The sequence below is a fragment of the Tursiops truncatus genome, chromosome 6, assembly GCF_011762595.2.
Source record: "Tursiops truncatus isolate mTurTru1 chromosome 6, mTurTru1.mat.Y, whole genome shotgun sequence".
NCBI lineage: Eukaryota > Metazoa > Chordata > Mammalia > Artiodactyla > Delphinidae > Tursiops > Tursiops truncatus.
In genome coordinates this window covers 112,056,198-112,076,250 of record NC_047039.1, presented here as the reverse complement: position 1 = coordinate 112,076,250, position 20,053 = coordinate 112,056,198, and the positions used below count along the sequence as shown (strand labels likewise).

At 57.4% G+C, this 20,053-nt stretch overlaps 1 protein-coding gene across 7 annotated transcripts; it reads left to right on the top strand.

Annotated features, from left to right (window-relative positions):
* Window positions 1-10,218: 10,218 nt before the first annotated feature.
* PPP1R26 (protein phosphatase 1 regulatory subunit 26) lies at window positions 10,219-19,115 on the top strand. 7 transcript variants are annotated; one of them, XM_073806759.1, is made up of 5 exons: window positions 10,647-11,414; window positions 11,937-12,019; window positions 12,195-12,256; window positions 12,374-12,494; window positions 13,572-19,115. In XM_073806759.1, exon 5 carries the CDS (start codon window positions 14,035-14,037, stop codon window positions 17,599-17,601), a length of 3,567 nt encoding a protein of 1,188 aa, XP_073662860.1. In that variant the 5' UTR covers window positions 10,647-11,414; window positions 11,937-12,019; window positions 12,195-12,256; window positions 12,374-12,494; window positions 13,572-14,034; the 3' UTR covers window positions 17,602-19,115. The 7 variants fall into 7 exon arrangements, with proteins under 7 accessions (XP_073662861.1, XP_019793159.2, XP_073662860.1 ...); XM_073806760.1 differs by lacking the exons at window positions 10,647-11,414; window positions 11,937-12,019 and adding an exon at window positions 10,219-10,404; XM_073806761.1 differs by lacking the exon at window positions 11,937-12,019.
* The last annotated feature ends 938 nt before the right edge of the window (window positions 19,116-20,053 follow it).

Genomic DNA, 20,053 nt, shown 5'->3' with positions numbered 1-20,053 from the left:
TCTGATAAAGATCTATTAAAAAAAAAAAGAAAAGAAAACAAACGGGTGGTTTCAGCTACTCCAGCCTGGCCCCAGAGGACAGACCGGTCACGACTTAAGAATTTGTAGCCAGACTGTCACCTGATCAGATAAAGGTCAACTGACCGAGCTGCAGCTGCTGCCTGGGGGAGCCGGGGAGTCTTAGGCTGAGGCCAGGCTGGAGGGAATCAGCAGAGAACTCCTGTCTGCTGGTAACCCAAGTCCCTGGCATCAGGGCGGTCGGGCCCAGCACAAAAGAACGTTCCCAGTAAGGGAGTCTCGGCCCTTTAGGTGTCACGTCTCCTTGACTTTTCTTCTCTGCTTAGACAGCTTTAAAGGAAACCCAATCATTTCCCAACTTAGTAAACCTGCACTTGTGAAATGTAAGTCACCATTTTGTGGATGGCGACCACAGTTCTGAATGTCAAGGGCATTGCGGGTGTGTGCGTGCACTTGAGGTAGGACCCCTGTTTAGTCCCATTTGGTGGCTACGACCCTCCCCTGTAAAAGGGCGGGGCTTCCCCAGATGGTCTGTGAAGCCCTTCCCAGCACTTCAGACTCTCCTTAAATACATCAGCAAGCCTCAGGCTTCAACCGAGCCAGCAAGGGGACTTCCCTGGTGGTCCAGTGGTTAAGACTTCACACTTCCACTGCAGGGGGCATGCGTCCGATTCCCTGTTTGGGGAATTAAGATCCCACATGCTGTGTGGCCCCAAAACAACAAAAAACAAAAGAACAGCCAGCGAGGAAGAGTAAAAGAGCCAAAGAAAGGAGGAAACTGGAAATGGTAAATAGAGGGAAAATAGAAAACATGAGTGCAGAAGATGCATAATGAGTTGCAGAGGGGATGCTTCTGCTGGGGGGTCCGCATATTCAAGGGCTCTCCCTCCAGGACCCCACCAGGTGCTCTTGGGGAAAAGCCGATTAGACCCCTAGTGTCCGTAGCAGGGGAGGGGCAGTAACACGCCAGAGCCTGCCCCATTCCTGCCTTTGCCACACACTTGATCTGGGAAGACTGATCGCCCTGCCTGGTGCTCCGTGCTCTGGGCGCTGCTGGCCACTCCCTCCCTGTGCTTAGCCAGCCCACCCCGGCCCTGCAGATCCCTGCAAGGTGGCAGCTGGGGCTCCATCACTCAGTCCCGTCCCCTCGGCCAACCCTTGGGGCTGCCGTGGTCTTCGTCAGGGTCACAGAAGGTCTGATCATCCCCTTTTAAGGGCCACCGGCTGCCATTCCCATTAATTCCCCCAGGGAGTTGCAAAATGGTGACATTTGAATTCTACGTTCCTCTTCCGTTTATTAGTCGGAGTGCTTTAATTTAAAAAACAAAACAAAACAAACCCCACTCCCTATGTACTATTTGGCTCCCCAGTGGCCCCGCTCACTCGGGAAAAGCAGGGAAAATGCTGGATTTCTCCTCGTCACGTCCTCAAGATGACGACCCGATTCCTGTTCCCTCCCCGACCCCCCACCGACGGTAACGATTTGGGTTATTTAGAAATGTTACAGTGAACTCATGGACTTAGACTTATTTTCAAATTTTACTCTATTTTGTGCTGAGCGGCCAGCAGGAGGGCACCTACAGCCTGTCCTGCCAGTGAAGGAGGATGGCCAGTCCACCTCCCTCAAGGCAGTGGACGAAGGAGGTGGCTTCCGGGTCCAGGCAGGGAAGCCGGAGGGAGAGCCCCTGAGCATTGGTTCCTGGGGCGGGAGAAAGCCGGCTCCCACACCAGAGCAGGCTCTCCCTTTGAACTTGTCCCCCCAGATCAAGGTCTCAGGTTCAAAGATCAATGTTGTTCTATTTCAGGTCTCCAACTAAGTCTTGACACCAGTGGTAAGAAAAGCGAGAAGGTACTCTCAGGGCTGAGGCTGTAACATGTTTCCTAAAATTTTAGCATTCTTATCAAGTTGGATAAGACTCCTGAGTTTGGGGCAGGATATCTTGAATGAAGCTGTCTCTGCCTCTGGCCTGTCCTTAAAGCCTAGAGCCTCTGGGCTCCCTCGGTTGGGCAGCCCTGGAAGAAGCCTTGTCTTTTCATCAGGACCTTCAGCAAAGGGACGCGGTCTGTGCTTGGACATTTCTCCAGAAGTGGCCTTCTCCTCCACCAAGTTTCTCAGTCAGCTCTGGATTCTTCAGGAAAACGTCCACCAGGCAGCTCTCTCCTTTTCCAACCACAAACGTTCTGTCCTCAGTTCCCTGGTCCTAGAGGCCCAAGGCGGGGGTCCCCAGACCACGCAATGGGACGCTCTCTCCAGCCTCGTCCAACGTCAAGAGCAGCTTTGGGCGTGTTGGGAGGATCCAGCTGGCGTACCGCAGAGACGCCTCTTTTTTCTCCAGGTCTCAGTGCAGAACAAAGCTCTGCTCTTTTCCCCAAGTTCAGCCCAAAGGCACCAAAATTCAGCCAAATTCTGTGAAGATTCAGAGCAGAAACCAGTTGTCAAACGCGCATTCTTCCTTGGGCACCACCTTTAAACGCCTGGGTTTCTCCTTTGAGGTTTTAGGTGGAGTTCCTTCTCCAATCGGCCGCGGGTCCAGGGCAGCCGTCAGAGCAGGGGCTGTCACCGTGGCACCCTCAGCAGCCCCTCCAGCCCCGGAAGCCTCAGACGGTGCCTGCATGTTCCGTTCCAGGCTCCCAGAGCCAGGGTGGCTTCTTAGCCAGAGGGTTTGCACGGCACTCCTGGCCCTTTCTATCCTTGGCAACAGAGGCTGCAGAGAATAACAGTGGCTGGGGATCCAGTGGGGCCTGCTTGCCCCCCACCCGGACAATCCACTTCTGAGCCTGTCTTCTGTGGTCCAGCTCTTTTCCCTGACGCCTTAAATGGTGCTGAGATAAACTGAACACCTACAAGTCTCCACTGTGTTTCTGTGCATTAAGGATGAAACTAACGCCCCGCATCCTTAGACTATAAGCGAGCGGACTGCGCAGGGCGACATGAAAGGTCACCTCTGCCCAAGTCGTAAATGTAACCAACCAGCCTGTCCCCCAGCGAGTCTCTCGTATAAAACCTCAGTGGTGCTGGGCGGCCCAGGTAAAAGCTTCCTTCTCTCTGGCTTCTACTCTAGGAATTATGGCTACATTTTAAGTCTGTCTTACTGGTCAACCTCCTCTTGCCTCCCAGCAGAGCAAACCCCCTTCCGTTGTAACTGGAGACCGTGGTGTCGGAGTGTAGGGTGAAGTGCCACAGCTGCTTTTTATAAAGGGGCTCGTCCTGCTGTGTAAACAGAGCAGGAAATGCCAGCCGGGCAGTGGGTCCACTTCTGAGCGCCCACCCTGGCACCCCGCCGGCTCTCCCTGCACACACTATCTCCGCAGGGGCTTGGGGGCAGCTCACCTGTCCTGCCCTGCAGCCTGGGCGCTGGGTGGGTCAGGCGTGTGGACGACCACACTGTGCCACCCATGTCGGAGAAACAGCCACACTCACTGGGCACACTCAGGGCGGTGAAACACTGTCACTTGAAAACTAGGAAAGTAAAACCCAGGCTCCCAGGGAAAAGCTGTGTCTGATGCTCTCATTTCAGGGAGGGGAAAACCCTGCACGGCCCCCGGCTCTGTGCCCGCCCCGTCCACTCCTCACTCCCAGCCTCCGACGCCTCTGTGTTCAGCCTGAGAGCCAGCCTACTGGAGCGCCCCCCCAGGACGGAGCTGGGTGTCTGCCCAAAGGCAGTCACCCCACCCATGCCCCCTCCCAGTGGGTCTCCATCCACCAGTGCAGGCCTCATGTCCCTTCCCGGGTCTGCAAGTTCCTGACGTTTTTCCAGTTATGTGCCAGAGCGAGATACTTCCAAGATGGAATACAGAAAGTGTCATGGAGGGGAATGTTTCTGAAACCGGCTTTAGTGTGAAAGCAGACAGTGCCTTCTAGAATGGAGAGAGGGGATGGGACACAGGGGAGGGCCCAGCTCTCCACGCAGCCCGACTTTCCTCTAATGGCACCAAACTAACTGGTACACAGAGAAACCAGGACCCTTTATCAATCTGAGGAGACCCTTCCCCAGCCCGCGTCCTAGGAAGGGAATACATGATTCAGGATCGAAGGAGCTTTGTATTCAAAAAAGGTTGAATTTTCCATATTGCCTTTCCAAAACTCAGAGAACGTGCAGTAGATTCCTCTTCTTTCTGCCAAAAGAAAACTGAAATAGAATCATTTTTACAGATTTGGGGACATTTTTGAGACTGAAGTGTGAACTCTCGTTTTTACTCTGTGCCAATTCGTTCCCCAGGAGCACGGAAGCGTCCTCACGACAAGTTCTGCCAGAACTGGTTTCCGTCGCCACATTTGCCATCATTTCCATCCTGATTGTTTCCTGATTGTTAACATTCTGATGCAGATTTTCATATCTAAGTCTTATAATCTTATCATTTCTGGACAAATTTTCAGCAGCCTCTTCCACTGAATGTAGTTGGGATAAAACTTATAGATTTAACAAGCTAACTCACTCTGCCTGAAATATGGATAGAAAGAGTGGCATTTCTCAAGTACAGAATTCGAGTAGCTGTTTCCAAAGGAATAAAGTCCTGGAGGTTTGCAGTGGACACAGGGCAGCTGCCCAGACCCCTTCAGGGCGGAGGCGCCAGGAGTGGGGTCTGCACTGGCCACACTCCTGACTGAGGTCCTCTCCTTCCCGGGGGCCGCCCACATCCAGTGGCCTCTGTGCAGGGGGTGTAACGGCCCGGCCACTTTCCTCAATGGGACAATCTGAGGGGGTCATCTCAGTCTCGGCCTCCACCGCACCCACATTATGGCCACCTCCCCTCGCCCAGTCCTGTGTCCAAGGATGCTGCAGCCTGAGCCCTGCACACGCTTCTCCTTCTCATGTCTGCGTGGACTGACCTGAGGGGGGCTCCTGTCCCAGAGTGTCTGGGCCCAAGACATCCGACTTCTGCCGGCCTTTGTCGCTTTGCCTTTGCTCAGTATGTTTTCCTGCCTTTAAAGGGTTCCCCAAACCTGGGGGCCTCAGCCCCCAGTCTGGCCACCTCCCAGTGCCGCCCCAGTTACCCACAGGCCCTCCGAGGAGAGGACGGGCGCAAACTTCCCAAAACTGCCTGATAAGAATGAGGACCTTGGTCCAATTTATTTTCTGCCAAGAATCAGAGAGAGAAAATCATTTTTGTGTTTCCTGCCCTTGCATGAGTGAATCGGAAGTAATGCAACTTCATCCTCCGTTTATGACAGACTCTGGGCCCTCCTGAAAAATTTCTTCTCAAGGGGATTATTTTCTGCCTTAGTTTAGCTGCCTTATAAACAGACGATCTTAAACTCAAGTTGGCCCCTGAAATGGTAAATAATAAACTGAGTGAAATTCATGTCAGGAAAATTCTAAGAACCTGACACTCAAGAAATAAACTGAATAAAGGTCGTTTCTGAGGTGACAGATTTTTTAAATTAATTTTTATGGGAGTATAGTCGCTTTACAATGTTGTGTTAGTTTCTGCTGTACAGCAAAGTGAATCAGCTATATGTGTACATCTATCCCCTCTTCTTTGGACTTCCTTCCCATTTAGGTCACCACAGAGCACCGAGGAGAGTTCCCTGTGCTACACAGTAGGTTCTCATTAGTAACCCATTTTATACATAGTAACGCATATATGTCAATCCCAATCTCATCAGGCGAGAGATTTTAAAAAATGGTTTTGCAGGGCTTCCCTGGTGGCGCAGGGGTTGAGAGTCCGCCTGCCGATGCAGGGGACGCGGGTTCGTGCCCCGGTCCGGGAGGATCCCACATGCCGCGGAGCGGCTGGGCCCGTGAGCCATGGCCGCTGAGCCTGCGCGTCCGGAGCCTGTGCTGCGCAACGGGAGGGGCCCCAGCAGTGAGAGGCCCGCGTACCAAAAAAAAAAAAAAAATGGTTTTGCAGAAATAGAACTTCCAAAGACTGAATCGAGTGGGCAGAGTTACTTGGACCCGGTCTGGGTGGTGTGTGTGTGTGTGTGTGTGTGTGTGTCTGTCTGTCTGTCTGTCTGTCTGTCTACACTTACACACATGAACTTTCATACATTTCCATTCCATACTTTACATGAGGTGATTTTTGTATATATGAAAACAATGCTCATGATTTTACAGTTGAAACCGTATAAAGAAGCCAGCAGAACAACGCAGCATCTCCTGGCCAGCCCTCACACGGGGCCACTCCACAAAGGACGTCTCACTGCTAACAGTGGCTGGCAAGTCCCGGGGGAAAATGCCACTCTGTCGTCCGTTCTGCCAGGCAGGACACCCCACGGCCACCAGCGAGATCAGCCCAGCCGAGGCTTTATGTGGACCCACCTCATCCTCTCCAGCAGAGGCTCCAGGCACAGATGGTCAGTGTCGCCGCCCCTCCGAACAGCCGTGTAAGTGGGGTTTGCTTTGCTAAGTGAAGAATCGTCTTTGTGGAGATCCACCTGCGTGAACCGTGTGACCATAACCTCGGGACAGAGTCCTCGAAGAGGGGTTGGCGGGCTTCACACTTCACAGACGCTGGTGGGGATGCAGTCCTTCATCCTCCCATCAGCTGGTTCGGGGGTGCCTGCATCGCCCGTGTCCCCCCCTAGGGACCATCAGTGGCGGGGGCTGGGGGGGAGGAAGTGGCACCCCCTTTCATTGGAGGTTTTCATTATGAGAGCACCCTTAACTCTTTTAGGGAAAACAGGCACAAATAAAGGGGCCTCTGGCTTCTGTCACTCGCACTGACTCTGGCCCTGCTGTCCTGGCTGTCTTCCTGGGGGTCCCCTGCTCCGTGTGGAGAGTAACTGAGAAAGTCCCTAAGAATTCCCTGCTCCCTTGACAGAAGGGCAAAGAGAGGGCCAGAGAGGAGCAGTGACGGCACAGGGCCCCAGAGCCTGACTGGAAGCCCACCCACCGCCCTGGTCCCTGCTGCCAGCGCTCACCCATCTGGGACACAGCAGAGCTACTGACTGTCATTCTAGAAGAGTCAGGCCTGGGCTGAGCAGAGATGCCAGGGTGACCCCTGCCTTGGAAAAGGGAGACCACTTCATGGTGGTAAGAAGAGGGGGAAAGCAGCCTGTGGGCGGATCCTAGGAGACCCGGAACTTGCACAGTGAGGAGACTGATTGGGGGAAAACTAAACGCCAAAGTCAGCACCTCTTACAACAGGAAAGTTTTGATAAAAATAGATGTCCTTCTTGTTCCTCCGATGAAGATCTTACAGCATGCCGGAGACACAGCTTCCTCAAAGTTACAGTATAAATGTGTGTGTACGTGCATGTGTGTTCACACACGTGTGCCTGTGTGCACATGCAGGTGTGTGTGTGTGTGCACGAGCGTGTGTGTATACATAGGTATCTGAAGGTCGGCGGTTTCAAAAAGGAATGAAGAAAGCCTTTCCCGGGCTTCCCTGGTGGCGCAGTGGTTGAGAGTCCGCCTGCCGATGCAGGGGACACCGGTTCATGCCCCGGTCCGGGAAGATCCCACGTGCCATGGAGCGGCTGGGCCCGTGAGCCATGGCCGCTGAGCCTGCGCGTCCGGAGCCTGTGCTCCGCAACGGGAGAGGCCACAACAGTGAGAGGCCCGCATACCGCCAAAAAAAAAAAAAAAAGAAAAGAAAAAAGCCTTTCCCTTTCCAGAATCTGCTTATCCCCCGTCACACCCTTGGATTTCTGATTTCCACAGGAATCTGTAATTCATGGCCCTCCATGGCTTCAATTGTTCTTATTTGTAAATTTAGCCACTAAACTGGTAAACGCTTACAAAATCTCAGCGTGGTAAAAGCTGCCCTGGGCCTTACCGCTAAGCCAGAAGCCATAAAGGAAACTTCACAGATTTGGTTACTCAAATTGAAAACTCGTGCATGGCCAACAAAACAAACCAAAAGCTAAATCCAAAGTTAAAAGAAAAATGACAAACTGAAAAATAAACGAGTATACACTGGAGATATGCTAAATCCTTAATGCAAGAAACTCTGCAAAAAGAAAAAGACACACGGCCCAAGAGAAAAATTTTAAATGCTCACAGAACACGTACAGGCAATTTTCCAAATGGCCAGTAGTAAAATAAAAAGATGTTCTACACCACCACCAGGCAAAGAAATTAAAATCAAAGTGGAAAAGATTTGTTTTACCTGTGAGATTGCCAGACGCGAATGCAAGGATACAGTCCAGCCGTGCTCCCCACTCAGTGGGTAGACGGTATGTCAGCTGGGCATTTCTGGAGGGCATTTTGGCCAAAACGCATACCAGTCCTCAGCCCAGGCGAGGTCTCTTCTAGGAATTTACCCTGAGGAAAACTCAGCCGGCTTCCAAGGACACATCAGCAAAGATGTTCATCACAGCACTATTTACAAACTGTGGAAAGGGACTTCCCTGGTGGCGCAGTGGTCAGGTATCCACCTGCCAATGCAGGCGACATGGGTTTGAGCCCTGGTCCGGGAAGATCCCACATGCCGCAGAGCAACTAAGCCCGTGCGCCACAACTACTGAGCCCACGTGCCTAGAGCCCGTGCTCTGCAACAAAGAGAAGCCACCACAATGAGAAGCCCGCGCACCGCAACGAAGAGTAGCCCCCGCTCGCCGCAACTAGAGAAAGCCCGCAGCCAAAACTAGATAAATAAATAAATAAAATTTAAAAAAATAAAAACACTGGCCGTGTAGGAGCTTCTAGTAACAGGACGGCTGATGCCCATAGTAACATCTATGCATCCCTTTTTGTGGCTCATTAGGTTATTAATTAGATGTCTTTTCCCAAACTTTTGGTAATGAAAGAGTATGACTCATAGAAGACAGTGTTTATTAAACAATTCTCTGAAGCATGAATGCTATGTTTCCATGGCTTTCAAAATTCCCTAGGCGGATAAGGCTAGAAATAGCCCCCTTCTCATTCCTGCAGGAAAAAGCCTCTGACTTTTTTCTCCTGTCCAACTTCTGGCACTTTTTAGACAGGAAACGAAACCCCAGTTCACCCCGAGATACGTCTGGGTCAGGGGCATGGAGGCCGGTAGGGATGGAAAGACGGACAGTCTTCGTGTCTTGCTTTCGACCTGTCCCTCCCGCTGCCCGGGCTCCACCCCCACCAGCCCTAGCACCCTGAGTAGCAGTGGGACACCACAAGCCTCCGGTGAAGATCTCTGAACTGTTAGAAAAATCAAACAAAACCAGAAAGAACTTCAAGGCCACACAGTCAGCGAAGAGACCAGAAAACAGAACCTGTCTTACTGTGCGGTGGGGGGTGGGGTGGGGGTGTTCCTGGAAGACAATGCTCCCTCCCCATTCCCAAACAGGCCAAACGCCCAGGACAGATGTGTCTTTAACATCTGTTTCCTCCTGTTGGAACCCAGCTGAAGGTACGCCTATGGAGCCAGTCACAGGGTGCCCCAGCCTCCACCCCGGCCTCCACAGACCCCCAAGGCCAGGCCAAGGGCCTGCACACGGTCAGGTGCTCAGTGACCATCTCCTGAACGACTGAGGGATGCTCTGCTCTCCCAGGTCCCCTGTGGCTCTGAAGTCCTGGGTTTCCACTACACATGAGGCTGCCTCCGAGCTTCCCTGCTGCAGGACCCAGCCCCTGGGCGGGCTGTTTATCCATTCTTAGCCTCAGGTTCCTTATCCCGAAGCTTGGGGTGAAGTAGGAAACGCAGACACATAGAAGCATTGGGCAAAGGCAGCAGGAGGCCTAGGCAGCTTTCCTGGAAAGAAGGCTGGCCATGCAGCACTGGAGCTTGGGGTACTGGGGGGAAGGGGGGCAAAGAGGGACCCGCTGCTTCCAGGGAGCCAGACTTGAGCTCTGCGCAGACTTAAGGCAAGGAACCACCTCCTTCCAGCCGGAGGCACGGTGCTAGGCACACAGCGGACGCTGGCCGTGTAGGAGCTTCTAGTAACAGGACTGCTGATGACCACAGTAACATCATCCACGACAAAGTAGCCCATCTGTGCGCCTCCCGGCCTGAACTTCCCACCGGGGACCGCGGAGGCAGGGCGGCGTCTGCCAACTCGGCCACTGACTCAGCGCACGACCCCCGCTCCCGGGGTAGTTGGGGGCCAGGGGAGAGGGCGCCCAAACAGCACCGGAGGGCCCCAGCCTCTGGCCGGAGCGGGCTGGGGGGTCAGACATCACTCCGACTACTCACTCCAACCGCACCGGGCGCATTTCGGGGTCCGGCCCGAGGCTGGGGAGGGGCGGGGCGTCTCTGGAAGCTCGCGCCGCCTCCGGGCTGGGCAGGCGCGAGCGCGGGCGCGGGCGCGGGCGCGGGGCGGGGCGGGGCGGGGTGGGAGCGGGGGCGGCGCGCGGCGCCCGCGGCTCCTCCGCAGCGCGGCCGGCAGGTGGGCGCGCGCTCGCCGGGCGGGGGTCCGGCCGGGCCGCGCGCCTCCCCCGGAACTCGGCCGTGCCATTCCCATGATGCCCAGCCACCGGGCACGGCTTCCGGAGCGCGGCCGCCACAGCCCCGCCGCCGCCGCCGGTAGGTCCGGGGAGGGAGCTCCGGGGGCCGCCCCGCCCCGCGCACGCGCGCCCCGCCCTCCCGCGCGCGCCCCCGGCGCCGGCGGCCCGGCCCCTCCGCGCCGGGACCCCGCCGCCTCCCCGGGACGCGGCGCGCGGGGCGGGGGCCAGTGCGGGGCCGAGTGGGAGGAGGGGGCCTGGCCGGAGGGCGGGCATGCAGGCCGCACCGCGGCGCCGGGCCTCCGGGGTAGGGGCCGCGGCGGGCGGGGCGGGCTCGGCCCGGCGCCGGGTAGTTAGCTGGCGCGGAGGGCGGGGGTCGCGGCCTCAGAGGCGGCTCCTGGCCGGGACCCCCGCCTGCGCGCGCCCGCGTTCCTCGAAGCCGGCCGGGCGCGGGGCCCAGGTGAGGCGCAGGTGAGGGCCCGCGGCGGGACAGCTTCCGGCGCGGCCGAGGGCCCGGGGCCCGGCCCTCCCGCTGAGATCGTGCCCTGCGCCCCGCCCCGTGCAGCTTCCCGGAGGGTCACCGGGCCCCTCGCCCCCAAGCCCACCGAGCCCAGAATATAACCCGGGCGCAGCCCTGCGTGGAGGCCCGACCCCTTCCTGCCAGAGAACCGGGTCGCCTCTCCGGGCGCCGGGATCCTTCCTGACAGAGGCTGCGCTGGGAGTGAGCGCCCCCAGACCGGGAGCAGAGGGCAGGGCAGGGTCAGCCGGGAGGGTCTCGCCTGGCCTCCGGCCCCCTAGGCACTGGCAGTGGCCCTGCAGCTTTGCTGGGGAGCCGTCCTTGCCGTATTGTAAAGTCTCATCTTCCGCGGGCCAGGGCCGGAATTCCAGCGCACGCCCACTTCAGGCTGGCCCTCCAGAGAGGGCCCTCCTTCTGGGCCTTGTATCCCGACCCTCACCTCCCTAATCCTGGGGAAAGTCCAGCCTGGGAGGGAAGGGCAGGAGCTGCTCAGCATTAATGGCGAAGCCACATCGCGTGCGGGGAGCCGGACTTGGCCAGGGGATGAGCGTTAGCGAGGTTCTGTCCTCCTGGAGGTTGGTGTCTAGACTGAGAAGAGAACCCAGGTGCCCTCCTCCACTGTTCAAATTCTAGCACCACGTGGCTTTGGGGCGCAGGGCTGGGTGTCCTCACAGCCAACCCTCCAGACCTGGTCCCCGGGTTCTCGAGGAGCAGGGTGGCAGTTTGGCAAAGCGAAAGCCCCCAGGCTTCAGCCCACAGTCTCTCCAAGTACAGTGTCGGGGAGTTTTCCAGAATGATTCATCTCATTGTGGGTGATTGTCTTAAAGCCACAAGCTGTCGCTGGAGACGCTGTCTGAATTTTTAACCTCATTCTTGCGCTAGGTAATTTGACAGTTCAGAAAACTGCCCCCTAGGAGTCCGAGCTCTCCATAGTCATTTAAGAGCTGTGAACATGGTCAAGGTGATGGGTAGAGAGCAGCGCTTTTCCTTCCGCCCACTCTGCTACCTGGAGTGGAAAGCACTGCAGCTTGGGTTCATCCTTGGGCCCACTTTTTCAGATAGCAGTGCTGTTTAAGAAGTTAATATTCTTTATTTAGACTCTTCCCAGTTCAAGGCCTATGCAGATGTCTCGTAATCGCTGTCATTTTGCCAAGGCAGCTTGAATGATGACCACAGCAAGGTGGGCGCAGCCCAGGGAAAGAGCCCTCCGCCTTCCCACTGTTGCTCCCCACTGCCCTTGGGAGGGAATCTCCCTGGAGGGTGGTGCTGTGGGAGGGATCGTGGACTGTTATGGGTGCTCACATCTGAGGACTGATGAATAGCCTCCCATGTTCCCTGCCGTCACCATCCTACAGGATCAGACCGATGGCCCAGGAGAATTGGGAATTAGTTGTGGTTAACTGTATTTGGCCTCAGGGTAAGTTCTTCCAAAATTGAATTTTGAGCCCTTAATGTGATTTCTTTCCCCCCAAATACTTACCAGCTGTAGTTTCAGCCTCTGAATTAGGTCTCTGATTCTCTTTAATCTTGGCAGTCAAAAGTCCGTTTAAAAAGTGGGCACCAGATGCTACAGCGTAGAGGTGGGGGGACGAAGACCCAATCCCTGAACTGTTCTGCAAACGTCACGCCGAACCTGGACTTGAAGAGAATCGCAGGTAAAGGCAGCAAATTCTTTTACATTGTAGAGTCTCACTTTCTGAGCATAAGTAGTAATAGCAGAGGACTTCCTTCTGAATTGGTCATGCCCTCTGGTTAATTGCTGGTCCCACCTGTTTGGGCACGTCTGTGCCTAGGTGGCTGGGCTAGGCTTTCCTGGAAAGGACTGTGGTGTGTAAACACAGGATTCTGTGCTCGTCAGGAAGGAAGCTCCTGGGGGAGAAGGATCTGCATGGGAAGCAAAGCAAACACACAGGCCACTTCCGGCCACCCCCAAGGCCCCAGGGTGGTGACCGCCTTGCCCGGCACTGTTTGGAGTTGGAACTCGATTTCCCTGTTTCCACAAGCACTGCCAAGCTCTCCTCTTGCATCTCGGCTACTTTGCATTCCAGTTTGCAGGGGATCGGGAGAGGTCAGAGAAACATGTTAAGAGCTGACAGTTATATGATGTATTTTGCGTCTCTCTAATTGGCTGTGTACAGCCTGCGTTATGTTCCCCTCCCCGGTGGTGGTCCCAGACCTGTAGTGTAAAGGCTGTTGGGAGCAGCTCTTCAAAGTGTCCCCAAGACTATCCCAGTGGTTCTGCCGACCCAGCCACATTTGGTCTGAGATACAAAAGCTGTGGAGAAACCACACAGCGTGAAAAGGGGCGCCTTACTGTGTTTGGGGCAACTTCTATATTAATTACCTAAAAATAATCATACGGTCCCGTGAGACCATCTGGCAAATATACATTCGACGTTTTAAAATAAAGAGGCTTTGGGCTTCCCTGGTGGCGCAGTGGTTGGGAGTCCGCCTGCCGATGCAGGGGACGCGGGTTCGTGCCCCGGTCCGGGAAGATCCCACATGCTGCGGAGCGGCTGGGCCCGTGAGCCATGGCCGCTGAGCCTGCGCGTCCGGAGCCTGTGCTCCGCAACGGGAGAGGCCGCAACAGTGAGAGGCCTGCGTACCGCAAAAAAAATAATTAATAAATAAATAAATAAGTAAAATAAAGAGGCTTTGGTATAAGTGAGTCTTTAAAGTTGTTTAGGGAGATAAATGTTTAAATGCTCCCATTGAGTAACTTCTCATTTCAGGAGCTGCTGATTCGCGTCAAGGTTGGACCTACCCACGACGTCTCACTGAACCTGGATTCATACTAGTTGTTCTTTTCCACCTGCAGAGGAGCACTGAGTCTTTATCTCATTGGCATCTCCTGACAACTTTTGGAGGTAAATAAAACCTCTGTTCCTGTCCCGGAGAAGATGGACAGAGAGACGGGGAAAGGACACTCGTGTGAGCTTCCGCGAGCTCGCTGCGGGTGGCTCGGAAGCGTTTTCTCATGAAGCTTCGTGGCCGTCTTGCGTCTACAGCCAAGGGAGATGCGACCCGGGAGGCGTGAGTGACTTGCCCTGGGACCCGCGGCCGGCTGGACCCTCACCAGGCCCACCGCTTCTCCGTGACCTGACCTAGGGCGCCATCCCGGCGTGCCTTCTCCTCCAGGATGTGAAGCAGGCAGAGAAGCAAAGTGCCGCCTCTCTGCGCGTCCCGTCGGCTAGGATGTATCTCATGAATGCGCCTCCTGTGCTCGCCCTGCCGTCCAAATGGGAGGCCTTTGGCCCACCCGGGAGCTGTAGGTTTCCCGGATGCTTCTCGGAGCCGAAGGAGGGCGTCCCGAGAGCGGCGGTGAGCGCCAAGGTGCAGGCGGTCATCAGCACGCTTCAGGGGGACGGGGCCGCCCTGGGCATGAGTGGCGAGCATGGCCGGCAGAGAAGCCAGAGAGCGGAGAGGGGCCGCGGCACCAGGCTGGCTACTAGCCCCACCTTTGCCGCCTGTGGTCTTGCTGTTGGTTTTGACCCCAAGGGGGAGGAGGAGGCCGCGGACCTTGGCCCCCTGGTGCTGGATTCGGACAGTGATGATTCCGTGGACCGCGACATTGAGGAAGCCATCCAGGAGTACCTGAAGGCCAAGAGCGGGGCCGCCCGGCCTCCCGCAGCCGGTCGATGCAAACCAGAGCCGCCTCCGAGCAGCACCCCGACCGCCCTGTGCCCCCCAGACCTTGCAGCTGGCCCCACTGGTGTCCCCGGCAGCCACAGGGGAGTCGGCCAGGACCAGGGCTCTGCCTCGCCGCTCAGCGTGAGCAGTGAGGACTCCTTCGAACAGAGCATCCGGGCGGAGATCGAACAGTTCCTAAGTGAGAAGAGGCAGCACGAAACCCAAAAATGCGACGTTCCTGCAGACAAAAAACCAGACCCCGCTGACAGCTTGGCCCAGTCGGCGTCTAGATCCAGCAGAGAGCCGACGGGCAAGGCGTACCAGCAGGAGCTGGCGGGCGCCTGTAAGGAGTTCACCTTCCGGAAGCCTCCCAGGTCCACAAAGGCTGGCGCGCTGCCCAGAGGCCCCAGGTGCAAGGTCACCGTTGAGCCCGCCGCGGCTGCGGGCCGCCCTGCAGAAGCAGCCCCTGGTAAAGTCGGGGTCAGGAGGGGCACCGGCTCAGGGAAGAGGGGAAGGCGAGCCAGGAGCGCGGCCCTGGTGCCTGAGGCGGTCGACTCAAGCAGCGATGATGGCATCGAGGAGGCCATCCAGCTGTACCAGCTGGAGAAGAGGAAGGAGGCAGGTGGCGAACCGCCGCAGAGGGCCCTGCCCGCGGAGGAGAAGGGCCCCGGGCCCCCTGCACACGGCACGGGCCTCTGCACCAAGAGCACCTGGCTCGAAGGCCACGGGAAGACCCCGGGCAAGAAGAAGCCGGTGGCCACCAAGGCCGCGGACTTCAGCCCGGGTGGCCTGGACCCCGACCACCCCTCCAGGCCTCCCAGGGAAACCGTGGCTCCTGCACCTCCAGGAAGTACAGCTGCCGAAAGCAAGTCTGTGGACGGGTCCCCGTGCCGCGCAGACACATCCGCGGAGCTGATGTGCGCTGAAGCGATCCTGGACATTTCCAAAACGATCCTGCCGGGTCCCCTGGAGGGCGGCACCAGATCCCCGCCCACCAGCCCACTCCTGTATCCCCACGACGTGCCTTCCTGCTCCGACGGTGACAGCAGCTCTGTGGACAGCGACGACAGCATCGAACAGGAAATCCGGACGTTCTTGGCTCTGAAGGCGCAGTCAGGGGGGCTGCTGCCCAGGACGGAGACGTGCCCGCCACCGGCGCACAGCCCGCTGCTGCCGTCCGGCCTCAGCGCCTCGGCCTCCAAAACGCCGGACCTGTCACTGAGCTGCAAGAGGAAACGCGGAGGAGGCAGCACCGCCGTGCGGCCGTGCACGCCCAAGAGGACCAGAGACACGGCCGAGGCGCAGGAGGGCGCCCGGGACGCCGACCGCAGCCAGGGGAGAGCGCAGCCCAGCCAGGGGAAAGCCAGCGAGGCCCCGGGAAGGGAGGGTGAGACCTGGGGCCAGCCTCTCCCCTGCAGGACGGGCGTGCTGGGTGATGAGCACGGGGCCCCGGTCACGCAGGGTACCGTGTTGCCAGGCCCCGGGAAGGCGGCCGAGGCGAGGCGCGTGGATGAGAAGGAGAGCTCCGAGGACAAGAGCAGCTCGCTGGACAGTGACGAGGACCTGGACACGGCCATCAAGGACCTGCTGCGGTCCAAGCGGAGGCTCCGGAAGAGGTGCAAGGACCCCAGAGCCGGCTGCAAGAAGAGGGTCAGGTTCAGCACCACGGAGACGCAGTTCCTGGATAAAGTAGGAGGCTTCCCGAAAGACTGGAAAGACCGAAGCCCACATCTGCTGAAAAGCTGCCTCTCAAAGTCCAGAAAAGAGAGCCCGGGGAGACCCTCGCACGTCCTCTGCCGAGAAGCGGTGAGAGCAAAGCCAGACGGCATGGCAGCCGAGGACGCGCCCCCGGCTCCCCGGTCCAGGGGCCAAGCCGCAGGAAGGAGCCTGTTCTCTGGTGAATCGGAAGCCCGTGAACTTCGTGGTCCGGCCCCAAGCCCCAGTTCCCTGTCTGATGACAGCAGCTCCGTAGACAGCGATGACAGCATTGAACTGGAGATTAGGAAGTTTTTGGCCGAAAAGGCCAAGGAGTCCGTGAGCGGATCAGACATTCAAGGAGGGGGCCCCACCGCTCTCGGGACGGGGAATGGGGGCAAGCCAGAGCTGCCGTGCCGGAAAGTGCTACCTCCCGGCCCGGCCCTTCAGCCTGGCATGTGCACTCGGAGCCAAAGGTGCAGGGGGCCCTTGCAGCCGGCCGAGGGACCGAGGGGCCCGGGCAGAGCCTTCGCTCCGGCCGGGAGGAGCAGCCCCCGCGCCGAGCAGGCCTGCAGCCCTGCAGCCCTGGCCAGATGCGAACTGGTGCCGCCCAGGAGCGCCAGCGGGACCGCGTCTGCCAAAGGGTCACCAGCCAGTAGGAGAACTGCCTATGCGCCCAAAGATAAGAGCCCGAGGGGGGCCGAGGCTGCCGCGGGGGAAAGCGCATTGGCTCAGCTCCCGAGCTGCATGGAGGCTGGCGCTCGGGCAGAGAGCCGGAGCTCACTGGCACGGACCCCAGGCGCCGAGCGAGAGGGGAGGCTCCGGGCCGGCCTCGCCCTGCCCTGGACTGACTTCTCCCCCCAGAGCCGGTTGCAGAGCACCTGGGCACTGAGCACGAAAGGCAGGGACGCGGCGGCGTGGAAAGGGGGCCTCAGGGGCCAGAGAGAGAAGCGGCTGGAGGGCCAGGCCCGGGGCTCGCCCAGCCTCGCCGTGGACCCCAAGAGAGGCCTGCCTTTTGCCGGCTTCTCACCACTGCTCTCCACGCAGCTGTTTCACTTCGGGAAGAGTGTCTCCTGGGGGGGGAAGCAGGCCAGCCTCTTCAGTCCCCCCCTGAGCCTGCCTCTGCAGGGCGCATCCTTCTCGGCCTTCCGAGAGACCCAGGCTGGCCACGGCCCAGTGTTCGGAAGCTCACACTTGCTGGTGAAGCAGGAGGGTGGCCGCTGGCCGCCCAGGAAGTCCCAGGCAGGGCTCAGTCTGCCCGACAGGAGGAACTCGGGGCCGGAGGAGAGCATCTTAGACCTGCGGTACAGGCGGAGGGGGGTGGACAGAGACGATGAAGACCAAGAGGTCCTGGGCAGCGATGCCAGCGAGTTCAGCGATGCGTCTGTGGAGGAGGGCGGCAGCCTCTTGGCCAAGGGCCCCGTCCTCCAGCTGTGAGCACGCTCCTGGCCGCGGCAAGTGTGGGCGAAGCATGTGTGTGCCCGTCCCCACATGTCACACACTCCTGATGAAAGGGCGGAGCCCCGGAGGCCCCTGTACAGCCTGTATATATGTACACTAACGCGAAAGGATGTTTTTATTTAACAGATGTGTCCTGGTAAATATAATTTTTGTAGGCTTTTTGTAAATTATTTAAAGTGCTGTAAAAAATATTTTTGGTGAATACCATTGTTGGATTTTGTAGGGCGTCCCTCGGGGCAGTTTTCCGTGGTCTCCGCACTAGTCTTAGATCAGCAAACACTTGGTTCCGACTGTCCCTGCACTTGGGGTTGAGCGCTGGTGGCCGTGGCCAGTCGTGGCCACAGTTCGGGCCCGAGGAAGGCAGCAGCTGGTGCCCCGCCTGAGACGTGCCAGAGCGCCCCAGCGGTCTTGGTTGGGACACCCCTGGACAGCACTTCTTATGTAAAAGAGGCCCGAGCATGTCTTCAATTGGAAAAGCGTTTCAAAGCACAATGGCCAGCGAGCAAACCGGCCATGCCAGTTGCACATAGGAGTCCTGAGTGAGATCTCAGGGCCGGTCACCAGTTCACGCCTGAAGCCTGTGTTGTTTAACGTCCAGTCCTGTTCAATCATGACATGATGCTACCGGCTCAATAAACCTATTTTTATACAGGAGCTACCGTCCTTCGTTTTTAGTCACAGCTCTAAAAAGGTACCAGGCAGCCCGTGTGCTTTAAATGCCCTTGTCCTGATCTGGGCAAAGCAAAGAGGCAGCGGCTGCTTCATGGGTTCTGGTGCCCGGAGTCCTGAGGACCGAGGACAAAGCCCACCGCCCTCCGGGAACTGGGCTCGCTGGGACTGTGCACCACCAGCAGGGGCGTGCCCGTGCTCGGTGTGTTTGAGCGGCGGTGCCACGCACACAGGGAAGAGCGTGGCATCCTATACCTTGTGCTCTGAGGCTGCTGCGGTGCCCACAGCTACAGAAGAGGCAGGTGGGAACCTGCACACGTGAGGCTGAGCGCTGACGTTTACCCGCGATCGTCCAGCAAACTGATCGGCTGCCGCAATTGTGACAACTCATCAGTAGCTGCAATGGGCCTGGAGCAAGGTTTAATTTGCAGCTGAAGTTGTTATTCTGATGTGCAAGTGAATTTTCTACATGTTGTGCCCCCCCCCTAGGTCTTAGCAGGAATTCACTTCTGTACCCAAATGGGGACGTGTGCCAGCACCCACAGTCAGTGTCCGCTGGGTCAGATGCTGTGACGAGCAGGCCCTGTGGACTCTGTGACCGTCCGGTGCCTACGCGCTGTGCATCCGCTATTTCCGTTGTCGAATATTCATTCACTTAAGTGCTTCCCGGAAAAACAATCCATGCTTTAAATTTCATTTAATTTTGAAGGAGTGCTTTTAACACTTGAAAACAAAAATCAGCTTGTTTTGTATATAAGAACTGGATTTTTTGTTTTTTGGTTTTTTTTTATGCTAATAAATCAGGCACTGCTCACAAATCAGTTGATGTAGTCTGTCCTGTGCAGAGTGGCCTTTGCAGGATGTTGACGTGAGAACCCGATGTCTAGGACCTGCCAGTGTTCTGTGCCATCGTGCATTTAGTCCTGAGCACCTGTCTGCTCCTGCGGCCCATCCCAGTCTCCCCCAGACCCTTTGCACCTTCCTCTCCCCCTGCCTCCCTAGCCCCAGTCTGTGTGCTTACCTGGCAGTGCAGGCCATGCCTGGTTTTCACAAACTGGACGTAAACGTGATCGTGCGGGCCCATCCCTGGATTGCCAACAAGCCATGCTGCGTGAAAGAGTTTTGCTTTCCCTCTCTCCAACATCCTAGGTCAACTCTGGCACACACTGGGGCCAAGGTCCGAGGTCCCCCTGCACCCTGTCTGCAAAGGGGGCTGCAGTGGGGGGCAGACGGGAGCACTGTCCCTCAGTGATGGCTGTCTATACGTTTGCAGCCCTGGTACAGCTCCTCCGATGATCCGGGCCCGACCCTGCATCCCTGCATCACAGCATCCCCGGAGCTGCTGCATGAGATGGCACGTGTGCCCGCACTTGTAGGAAGAGTCTCGGCGAGGGTGCGTTACCAAATCAAGCTGTAATTACTCAGACCTACAGATAAGTCCGAACCAAAGAGCCCCTCTTGCTTCCCAATGGGGAGGGGGTGGGCGTCTATGTACCTGGGGCCACAGGTTCATTTCACCTAATGCAAAGAAGGGGGAGAGACCCGTTTTTTTGTTTTTGTTTTTTGGGGGGGGGGTTTTGCGGTATGTGGGCCTCTCACTGTTGCGGCCTCTCCCGTTGTGGAGCACAAGCTCCGGACGCGCAGGCTCAGTGGCCATGGCTCACGGGCCCAGCCGCTCCGCGGCATGTGGGATCCTCCCGGACCGGGGCACGAACCTGTGTACCCTGCATCGGCAGGCGGACTCTCAACCACTGTGCCA

Coding starts and splice junctions, on each gene's coding strand:
- PPP1R26 (XM_019937600.3), top strand. CDS start 14,035: ATGTATCTCATGAATGCGCCTCCTGTGCTCGCCCTGCCGTCCAAATGG.